Source organism: Panthera leo, chromosome B2 (assembly GCF_018350215.1).
Source record: "Panthera leo isolate Ple1 chromosome B2, P.leo_Ple1_pat1.1, whole genome shotgun sequence".
In the NCBI taxonomy this organism is placed as follows: domain Eukaryota; kingdom Metazoa; phylum Chordata; class Mammalia; order Carnivora; family Felidae; genus Panthera; species Panthera leo.
The window spans coordinates 41,186,119-41,197,117 of record NC_056683.1 but is presented as its reverse complement, the minus strand read 5'-3'; the positions used below and the strand labels follow the sequence as shown (position 1 = coordinate 41,197,117).

General features: G+C 50.3%; 1 protein-coding gene across 3 annotated transcripts; it reads left to right on the top strand.

Annotated features, from left to right (window-relative positions):
* Window positions 1–5,529: 5,529 nt before the first annotated feature.
* Window positions 5,530–10,991, top strand: DLK2 (delta like non-canonical Notch ligand 2). Of its 3 annotated transcripts, none has more exons than XM_042938856.1 (6): window positions 5,530–5,963; window positions 7,145–7,274; window positions 7,545–7,608; window positions 8,598–8,728; window positions 9,183–9,327; window positions 10,129–10,991. In XM_042938856.1, the coding sequence occupies exons 1-6, from the start codon at window positions 5,670–5,672 to the stop codon at window positions 10,862–10,864; spliced, it is 1,500 nt and encodes a 499-aa protein (XP_042794790.1). In that variant the 5' UTR covers window positions 5,530–5,669; the 3' UTR covers window positions 10,865–10,991. The 3 variants fall into 3 exon arrangements, with proteins under 3 accessions (XP_042794790.1, XP_042794792.1, XP_042794791.1); XM_042938858.1 differs by lacking the exon at window positions 5,530–5,963 and adding an exon at window positions 5,993–6,095; XM_042938857.1 differs by lacking the exon at window positions 5,530–5,963 and adding an exon at window positions 6,394–6,646.
* Window positions 10,992–10,999: the final 8 nt, after the last annotated feature.

Sequence of the window (10,999 nt, the reverse complement as noted above, 5' to 3'; positions counted from 1 at the left end):
AATAAAACAAAACATAAAAAATATTTTTAATCTTTAAAGAAAAATAGCAACCAAAAAACAAAGCCCTTGCCCTCACAGAGTGGAGGGAACCAGTCAATATATAATAGATGTGTATGCCAGGTAGAGAAAAACATTGTAGAGAAAAATAAAGCAGGATAAGGGCAATATGCCAGGGTGAGGGTGGGATTATTACACAGGGTGATCGGCAAGGGCCTCTTTACTACCATGAAACTTGAGCAGAGAACTGAATGAAAGAAGGGAGTAAGCTATGAAAATATCTGGGTAAGAGCATTCTAGGCAGAGGAAGCAGCTAGTGCAAAGGTCCTGAGGCAGGGAGCATGCTTGATGTGTTCAAGAATCAACACAGAGGCCAGTTTAGCTGGAGCAGAGTAAAACAAGGAGACTATAGGAGATAAAGCCAGATGGGATCCACTGGAAGGTTTTGAGCAGAGATGTGACATCATCTAACTTCCACCTTTTAAATAAATTTTATTTTCAAATAATCTTAGATTTAAAATAAAGCTGCAAAGATAATAGACAGTTCCCATACACCATTTGCCCAGATTCCCCTAGTGTTAATATTAGACATTATTGTGGTACATTTGTCAAACTGAAAAAGCCAGCAATGGTACCTTAGTGTAGTCTAAACTCCAAATTTTACTCAGACTTTACCAGTCTTTCCACTGATGATCTTTTTCTGTCTCAGAATCTGATTTAGGATACCACATTGCATTTTGCTGGCTTCTTATTTTATCAGGATCACCCCAGCTACTACATGATAATAAAAGACGCATTCAGAAGCTGTTGTGGTAGTCCAGGCAACAAGAGATGATGGGGCTTGGACCGGATGTCAGAGGTCGGATTGTGAAAAGTGGTCAAATTCTGGATGAAGTTGAAGGCAGAGCCAACAGGATTTGCAGGATGTGGGATGTGAAAGAAAAAGGAAAGTCAAGTATCATGCCAAAGATTTTGGTCTAAAACACTGAATAGATGGAACAGACACTTACTGATCTAGATAGACTAACATAGGAAGCCTGTTTGAGGCTGAAAGTCAAGAGTTTGTATTTGAACATGGTAAGTGTGAGCTGCCTGTTGGATAATCCAAGTGGACGTGTCAAGTAGGCAGTCAGATACATAAATCTGTATTTCAAGAAGAAATCTTGGCTGGAAGTATGAACTCGGGAAATAAGCACTTAGCTTATAGCTAGGACTTAATTAAGACTCCATTAGGCTGGACGTGATCATGATGGAAATGAGTGAAGGTAGAAAAGAGAAGAGGTCTGAAGGTTGAGCCCTGGGGATGCAGAAGAAATTGGAAAGATGAGAAGAAAGCAGAGGAGACTGGGGGTGGGGGTGGGGAGGGGACAGCCATTGAGGTAGGATGGAAAAGCCAATGAGAAGGATCCTAGAAGCCCGGGGACAACTGTGTCAGACGCAGCTTACAGAGCCACTGTAATGAAGCCTGAGAAGTCATCATTGGATTTGACAACAGTGAGGGCATTGGTGACCTTGACAAGAGTAATTCCAGTGGAGTGGTGGGGTGAGAGGGTTCAAGAGAAATTGAGAGAAGAAGAGGTAAAGACAACAAGCACAGACAAATATGTGTTTTTAAGTTTATTTATTTTGAGAGAGAGATAGTGAGTGCAAGCAGGGGAGGGGCAGAGAGAAAGAGAGACAGAATCCCAAGCGGGCTCCACACTATCAGTGCAGAACCCGCTGTGAGGCTCGAACCCATGAACTGTGAGATCATGACCTGAGCCGAGATCAAGAGTTGGTTGCCCAACTGACTGTGCCACCTAGGTACCCCAGACAAATATTTCTGAAGAGTTTTCAGTAAAGGGGAGCAGGAAAATGTCGCTGGAAGAGAACGTGGGACTGAGCGAGGACATTTATTTATTTTAAGATGGGAAAGAGGATCCCATAGCAAACTGCTGATATAGAAGAGATAGGGAGAACTGGGGAGCCCTGTAGTTACACTGTGAAAAGGATGAGAACCAGGGCCCGGGTGGAGGGGCTTATATCTCGGTAAGAACACAGGCAGTGCATCTATGGTAACAGGAGGGATGGCAGTGTATGGAAACAGCTGCCATGTAGGCGGTAGAAGCATGTAGAAATTCTCTTCAGATTGCTTCTATTTTCTCCATGAAGTTGGAAGCAAGACCACCAGCAGAGTGAGGAGAAAGGAGGAGTGGTTGGAGGTTGGAGGAGAGAGGAGAAGGTAAAAACAGCTTTCAGGGAAGGTGGGAGAGCGCACAGAACTGAGGAAATGCAGGAGCATTGGTGGTTAACACAAAGGACCTTTGAGGGGCATGAATTTTAAGTGAGCCCAGTCAGCCTGGAGATGTGTTTTTTCCAGCTGCCTTTGGCCACTTGGGTGCAGGCTGGAGAAGCCACAGGGGTGGGGTTTTGCTGGATGAATATGATGGGAGAGAGGAGCCAGGAAGTTGGTGTGTGCAAGGAATTGATGGTAATGATAGATCGTGGAATAAGAGTAGAGTAAGGAGGGAGAGCTGGATGTGATGGGGGTAGGGGACAACAACAAGGAGATAGCATCAATGAATAAGAGACAAGGTCAGTTTATCCACAGGAGGCACAATGCCTGAGGTCCAGGATACTTTTAGGGGTCTACAAAATGTTTTAATTTCATTTTAAAATTAGAAGAAAAGATAGGGTGCCTGGGTGGCTCAGTCGGTTAAGCATCCAACTTCAGCTCAGGTCATGATCTCACAGTTCGTGGGTTCGAGCCCCGCATTGGGCTCTATGCTGACAGCTCAGAGCCTGGAGCCTGCTTCAGGTTCTGTGTCTCCCTCTCTCTCTCTGCCCCATCCCTGCTCATGCTCTGTCTCTCTGTCTCTCTGTCTCTCTCTCTCACTTTCTCTCTCTCTCAAAAATAAAATAAAAACATAAAAACAGTTAGAAGAAAAGATGACTATAATAAAAACAAATACACAATAATGAATCCAGCCAGGATTACATTCATTTTTATACCAGTGCAATTATAAATATAATTTTTAATATCCTTTTTCAGAGGGACCCTTGAAGATGAAGTGCCTGGAACTCACAAAAATTGTAATGTGGCCCTTAGGAGTCATCCCAGTGGATCCAATTCAATATTAGTTGAATGCATTTATAATGGCAAAAAAGTAAACATAATCTAAATATCTAGAATTGTTTGAGTCCTGGTTAAGGGCATGGGCTGAAAACAGAAGAGTTGATAATAAGAAAGTATGATACAGGGTGCTAGGCTGGCTCAGCAAGTAGAGCATGTGACTCTAAATCTCAAGGTCATGAGTTCAAGTCCCATGTTGGGCATGGAGTCTCCTTAAAAAAAATAAGTAAATTTTTAAAAAGAAAGTATGATACTTAAAACTGAGATTATGAAGTATGTGAAGCTACTTATAGTAAAAAGGCTTTGGTGACCATCCTTCCCATTGGTGGAGAAGAAATCAAGGAAATGGAAGCCAGTTTTATCCGTTATCTATTGCCATATTAACAAAGTACTCCTAAATATAGTGGCTTAAAACTACCACCATTGGGGCACCTGGGTGGCTCAGTTGGTTAGGTGGCCAACTCTTGATTTTGGCTCAGACCATGAGCTCATGGTTTATGAGTTCAAGCCACACATCGGGTTCTGTGCTCACAGTGTGGAGCCTGCTTTGGATCCTCTGTCTTCCCCATCTCTGCCCCTCCCCCACTTGTGCTCTTCTCTCTCTCTCTCTCTCTCTCTCTCTCTCAATAATAAATAAATGTTAAAACAACAACAACAACAACAACAACAACAACAACCCATGGTAATATGAGCTCAGTTCAGTAGTTCTTTTGTTGGTCTTGCCTGGGCTCATTCATGTGGCTGCAGTCATCTGGAAGCTTGACTGGAGATGGCTAATGTGACCTCACATGTCTGGTGGTTATTGGCCAGGGCACTTCAAGGCTCCATGGAGCTTCTCATCTTCCAGTAGGCCAGACTGGACTTCTTTACATCTTGTTGGAAGTTTTCTAAGAGGGCAAAGAGGCAACCTGCGAGGTCTCTTGAGGCCCAGACTCTGGGGACTCACACGATGTCATTTCTGCCACCATTCATTAATCAAAGCAAGTCAGAAGGCCAGCCCAGATTCAAGGGGTTAAAGAAACAGACTCCACTTCTTGCTGGGAGGAGCAGCAAAATCACTACAAAGGGTCATGTGGGACAGGAGGCAGTGGAGTGGCCATCTTTGCAAACAAACTTATCACACTTATTGGAAGAATTGTCTATGTGATACTGAGTCATCAAGAATCACCGAGAAGTTGATGCCAGTGGGAGTAAAGAGAGTGACAACAAGCCAGGTGCTAAAATCTTCAAAGCATGAGGGAGTAGTGAGCAATGTAATCTGATGCCAGCAACTTCAAAGCTTCAAATATCTGTATTGTTTCATTGGTGAATGTCAATGAATTTCATTAATGAAAAGGAACTGTTCATTTTTCACAACTTCTTTGACTCAGTCACTCATCAATTTAGACTCTATCTTAAGAAAATAACTTAAACCATGGAAAAAACTGTATGCATGAAAACTTGTGGCACTATTTATCTGGGAGCCGTATCCCCAGTGCCTACAATGATGTCTGGCATATAGTAGAAGCACATGGATGCTCAGTAAATATTTGTTGAATGAACTTATCATAGCAAAAAATGTAAACAACCTAAATATCCAATAATGAGGGCTAGATTAAATAAAAATTACAGTATACCTATTTAATGGAATACCCTGCAGCCATAAAAAGTTATGCCTTTGAGGCTGTCAATCAATATATGACATGAAGTTTTTAAAAAAGCAGGATACAACATTATAGATACTGTATAAAAACATCTGGATGGGAAAAATGTTCAAAACAACAACAGTGGCCAGGAGGATAATGAGTGATTTTTTTTTCTTTTTGACTTTATTCTAAAAGTTTTTAAAATATCATTGCATTTCTTTTATAATAATAAAAAAAAGTACGCATTCATTGTGGAAAATGCTGAAAAGCATCAATAAGAAAAAAAATCCATAATTCCATCATTCAGAAAAAAATCACTGCCAATAATGAGATAAGTTCTGCTTTGTTCTTGCTCCCCTCCCCCCAACACACACACAACATATTCTTAGCTCTTTGGACATCTTTGGACTTCAAAAGGTGATTCTTAGTAGTCAGGTAGTGTTTACATGCCATAATCTATTTGGCCTACAGTGTAGGTCGTTTGCAATTTTTCACTAAAAACAACAACAACAACAACAACAACAACAACAACAACAAAACTTAAATGAATAATCAGAGTCATGGTATTACTCAAATTCAGAAAGCTCTTCGGAAAAGAGATGATCAGAATTTCGGGGAAGTTGGCTGGAGAGATGGGGTGGGTGCAATGGAGGCTGCAAGAAAAATTAGTCCGGGGGCTCCATCCTTGTGTGTTGCGGGTGTCTGTAGGCAGCTGCTCTACACGGGCTAGGGACTCCTCCTTCCAATGTTTTGAAATTAAAGATGGTGAAATCTTGATCTGAAGGACTAGAAGATGGGCAATGGCGTCCCTGCCCTCTGCCCTCTTGCCCTTCGAGAACAGGAAATTGTTTCCTGTCCTTGCCTTACACAGGTGTCTCTGAGCCATCAGCCTGGAGGAGTAGTCCTTCCCCCACCTCCAGATTAACTCTCTCAGTATGAGCTCTGGATTTGGGCAGTTGACAATTAGCCTGAGTTCAAGAATGGATATGACTCGAGTACAGAGGTGGGAACTTGCGGGGGGCACATCTACAGAAGTCAGGGGCGTTCCCGTCCAGAAAGTCTTCCCAGTAGTGGTCGCAGAAAGGGATGGGGTGGAAAAGACAGATCTGACGGAGGGAGGGATGAGGCTGATCCTTAGATTGGCAAGGGTCAATCCTGGAATGCCGCGGATGGCAATGAAGAAAGAAGCGGAGGGCGTGGAGGAGGAGAAGAGCAGACCGACGAAGCAGGTGATGTAGGATTTACAAACGGAGGAGGCGTGGGCTGGTGACAGGAGGAGGGCCTGGAGGCGCAAGGGTGCCCTAAGCGTACAAGGGATATAAAAGAGAAGCGTGATGGGAAGCTGACTGGCGAGAGCAGAGGTGGGGCACTGGGTGAGGGGCGCGGGTCAGGATAGCGGGGATGCAAGATGGGAGAATAACGGCTGTGCACATTTGGCCGGCACTTGGCAGTCTGCTTCCATCTAGATCCCTCTCATTTCCTCCTTTCTTTGAAGAAAGCGAGGTTCGGAGAGGTTAGGTGGCAGCGGAGGGTGGAGGCCCCGGGGGGGCGCGGGGGGCGCCAGGGAACTGGCGAGCGCAGGGGCGAGGTGTGCGCCTTGCGTCGCCGGGGGTGGGCGCCCGACGCGGGCGGGTGGGGGGCGGGCCGGCGGCAGCTCCGGGAGGGGGAGGCGGGCTCCGCCGGCACACGCCGCCCCTGGCAGGCGGCCTGATCGCGCGCGAGGAGCGGCCGCAGCCGCTGCCGCTCGGGGCCGCCTTGAGCCCCAGATTCCTGAGCGCTCCGCTCGCATGGCAGCCGCCTCGGCGCCCGTCCCCGAGGCCCGCTAGGGGCGGCCCAGCGCCCCGGCCCTCGGCGGAGCCCGTCGGATCCGGCCCCGCTCTGCGTCCCGGGGCGCGCTGCCTCCCAGCCCCAGGTGAGCACCGCGAGCGCAGGGGCGCGCAGGGCTAGGGGCGCTCTGGGGAGTCCAGGCCCCGCGCCGCGGCCGATCCGAGTGCGGCGGAGATAGGAAGGGAACGTGGGAGCAAGTCCCGGGGCGGGCGGGGGGGAGGGGGGTTGAGGTGGGGGGCGGAGACTGCTCGCTGCCCGGAACCGGCCCCCGCGTCCCCTTAGTGCCCGAGGCCATCTCTCGACGCTGTCCCCATCCCCACGGAGTCCTCCTTGCGGACTGCGTTCCCTGCCCGGGCCCCTCCAGCGCCTGACCTCGCTCGGCGCTGCCCATCCTTCGCTTCCTTCCCACAGAGCCCACTCCCGGGCTCCTGTCTCCAGTCTCCTCGCCTGCTCAGTCTTCCCCGCCTCCGCCCTCCTGCTGCCCCCACCTCCTTCTGTCCGGACGCCCCTCTTCCCCCTCAGCTCCTATCACTCAGAACCGGAATCCAGGTCCGGCCGCCTCCCAGCCTGTGCCGTCCCACAGGTGTCCGCAAGTCCGGCCGTCCATCCGTCTGTCCTCCTGGGGCCGGCGCTGACCATGCCCAGCGGCTGCCGCTGCCTACATCTCGTGTGCCTGTTGTGCATCCTGGGGGCACCCGTTCAGCCTGCCCGAGGTGAGCGCGCCCCCGGACTCAGGTCGCGGCCCTGCCCGGCCATCCCTCGCTTGCGCGTTGACCTCTGCCGGCCAGAGACGGCACTGCAGCCGCTCGACCCGCGGGGGTTGGCGAGACCCAGGTAGTCCCGTTGCAATTCGAGGAGTCTCTGTTCTGCCTGAGCCCAAAGGGGAGCTCCCCAATTACTGAGACCCCTCGTCCTCCAAGCCCCGCATCTCAGGGAGACGAACCCTAACCCGGTCTCACCCGTCCTACGTCAATCTCTTGCAGCCGATGACTGCAGCTCCCACTGTGACTTGGCCCACGGCTGCTGCGCGCCTGACGGCTCCTGCAGGTAGCTCTCTCGAACACGTGCTCCCAAACCCCCTTGTTCCCCGTTTCCCAGCAGGTCCACACCCACAACCAGGTCAAGCCCCATGGCAGAATGTCTAGGGGCTTAGAATCCTGCTGTTCACTCCCTTATTCCCTCATGGCCACAGGACAGACTAGTCAGCCTCTCCTTTACCCCCAGTTCTCTTCTGCTTTGCCTCTCTTAATGCTGCTTCTCGCTTATGCCTCCCCACTTTTTTACCCTCCCAAGGCTGATCCAAGCATTCTGAAATGTTCCTCCTCAAGATACCAGGAGGAAGACCTGAAGCTTGAGAGAGTTTGGAGATTGGGGCCCATGAGGAAAGGGGGGAGATAATGATATAAAGAGAATGGGTTTAGTCTGAGAAAAGCTGCGGAAGGGTTGCTGTGGAGAAGCACTCAGGAAAGAGGATCTTTCTTGATGCATTTGAGTAATTGACTCACTGGAGTGGGGGATGGGCAAGTCTGTACAAGGAGAAAAGTGCACATAAGGAAATGAGCTGACAGAGCAAGGGGCCGGAGGGGCTGGCAGTGTTTGGGACACTCTGAAATCGTTCAGACCTTTGTCCTGAAATTAGGATGGGAGGATAGTCCTGATGACCTTTCAAGGTCACTCTTTTTAAACCATTTCTGAGCACCTCAGACATGCTAGGAATAGCACTGGGGTTATTTACAAATGTCTTGATTTCTTCCTCAACCCATCCCTGCCAAGCATATCTCCAGTTTACAGATGAGAACACTGAGGCCCAAAAAGGTTAGACAAAGTGCAGAACGAGGACTTGCATGCTGGCGTCTGATGGTCTGATTCCATATGTATGTCCTCTGACCCTGTAGAACCCTATACCTACCTGGGATAGGCCAGCTTTCCCTTTAGGGGCTCTCATAGGTCCTGTTTTCTAGAAGATCTGGTCTTCCCTCATCCATTTCCTCAGATTCCCCTACCCAGAGCCCTGCTCCTGTGCTTCTCCCCATCAGGTGTGACCCAGGCTGGGAGGGGCTGCACTGTGAGCGCTGTGTGAGGATGCCTGGCTGCCAGCACGGTACCTGCCACCAGCCCTGGCAGTGCATCTGTCACAGTGGCTGGGCGGGCAAATTCTGTGACAAAGGTAGGGGAGTAGAGAGGTTAGTTGTTGGGCTGGGGACCCTGCGTGTCTTAGGAAAAAATCCATCCAGATTTAGTACCTATTGTGTCTGGCTCAAACCCTCAAATACATGGTATTTTATCATTTTAGACTTTATACCTGTTGCCTAAATTGGGCCTCAACATAATCCTGTGAGGTGAGCCAGGCAGCTGCTGAAAATATAAGTTTCACATTTTACAAATGAGGAAACTGAGACCCATGGATGAGATACAACTTGCCCCATCACTTTGAGACAGGTTGACAGTGCTAGGGCTAGGAGCCTCCAGAGTCCGATTCAGTGTTGTTTCCCCACACAGCACCATACAAGCTCTGGGTGGGTTTGTAGTGCAAGTCACGCCCACAGAGTTTTGGGTGGGGCCTGGGCAGGTCTGGGTGCCAGATGAGGGGCTATCCCAGAGCCTTCCCGGTCTCTCTCCAGACGAGCACATCTGTACCACGCAGACCCCCTGCCGGAATGGAGGCCAGTGTGTCTATGATGGGGGCGGCGACTACCACTGTGTGTGCCCACCAGGCTTCCATGGGCATGACTGTGAGCGCAAGGCTGGACCCTGTGAACAGGCAGGGTGAGTGCTGGCCTGGGGGTGAGTGGGAGGTTAAGGGACAGTCTGGTGACAGAGAAGAAGCAGGACTGTAGAGAGAGTGGCGGTGAAGTATTAGGGCTGAGGAGAAGTCCCACATGGGGGCACCTGAGGATAAAACCCCAGCCTGCCAAAGTGTCCCCAGTTCAGAGTTTCTCAACTTTTCGGGTACCATCGGAACCATTTCCCCAACAACAAAAACCTGTAGGAACTGGAGGTGTAACTCATCAATGTGTGACTGCTCTGGTGGGGAAGGTGGGTGTGGGGAGGTTGAGGACCTAGGACTTTACCTCGGGAAAGCTGGCACACAGCCCCTAAAGATGTTGCACACAGCAGCCTTGTGCCTCACTGTGAATGAAGAAATGGGGCTGCAGGGCTGGACTTGTCCTCATTTCTGCCTCAGGCCTGAGAGCTTATGAGGATAATAATAGCACACTTGCCTTGAGCCTGGCCTTTGTTTGACATTGGATTATCTCATTTAACTCTCACAGTTTGGGAAGCTGGGTACTATTCTCATTTTCTAAAAAAGATTTTAAGTAATCTCTACGCCCAATGTGGCACTTGAACTCACAACCCCAAGATCAAGAGCTGCATGTTCTACCACCTGAGCCAGCCAGAAGCCCCCTTATTCTCATTTTTAGAATGAGGCGTTCAAGGCTCAGAGACAGTGGCTTAAGGAGACATAGCTAGAAAGGGGGTAGAAGGGTGGTGGTGGTCAGGATGCTGACCTGGGCTACCCTGCAGGTGCCAAGTTGGCATCAGTGGCATCTTTCACCCCCACTGCAGCTCTCCATGCCGGAACGGTGGGCAGTGCCAGGACGACCAGGGCTTTGCCCTCAACTTCACCTGCCGCTGTTTGGCCGGCTTCGTGGGTGCCCGCTGTGAGGTCAATGTAGATGACTGTCTGATGCGGCCTTGTGCCAATGGCGCCACCTGCCTGGACGGCATAAACCGCTTCTCCTGCCTCTGCCCTGAGGGTTTTGCTGGACGTTTCTGCACCATCAACCTGGATGACTGTGCCAGCCGCCCATGCCAGAGAGGGGCCCGCTGTCGGGACCGTGTCCATGACTTTGACTGTCTCTGCCCCAGTGGCTATGGCGGCAAGACTTGTGAGCTCATCTTACCAGTCCCAGATCCTGCCACCACAGTGGACATACCCCTGGGGCCCACATCAGCTGTGGCGGTACCTGCCACGGGGCCTGTCCCCTACAGTGTGGGGGCAGGTCTGCTGCGCATCTCAGTGAAGGAGGTGGTGCGGAGGCAAGAGGCTGGGCTAGGTGCAGCTAGCCTGGTGGCCGTGGTGGTATTTGGGGCCCTCACTGCTGCCCTGGTCCTGTCCACAATGTTGCTGACCCTGAGGGCCTGGCGCCGGGGTGTCTGCCCCCCTGGACCCTGCTGCTTCCCTGCCCCACACTATGCTCCAGCACGCCAGGATCAAGAGTGTCAGGTTAGCATGCTGCCAGCAGGGCTCTCCCTGTCTCCTGACTTGCCCCCTGAGCCTGGAAAGACCACAGCACTGTGATGGAGGTGGGGGCTTTCCGGCCCCCACCTTCACCTCCTCGGCTTCTCAGACTGGAGTAGCCCTTTCTCGCCACCCCTCTCCTGGGGTACACACACTGAGGGACCTCAGCCTCACACCAGAAATATTATTTTTTTA

What these genes read in the sequence shown, in the direction of transcription:
- DLK2 (XM_042938856.1), top strand. Translation starts at nt 5,670, where the DNA reads ATGAGCTCTGGATTTGGGCAGTTGACAATTAGCCTGAGTTCAAGAATG. An exon ending in ACCCGTTCAGCCTGCCCGAG is followed by an intron (nt 7,275 to 7,544) that starts GTGAGCGCGCCC and finishes AATCTCTTGCAG; the next exon opens with CCGATGACTGCAGCTCCCAC. An exon ending in GCGCCTGACGGCTCCTGCAG is followed by an intron (nt 7,609 to 8,597) that starts GTAGCTCTCTCG and finishes TCTCCCCATCAG; the next exon opens with GTGTGACCCAGGCTGGGAGG.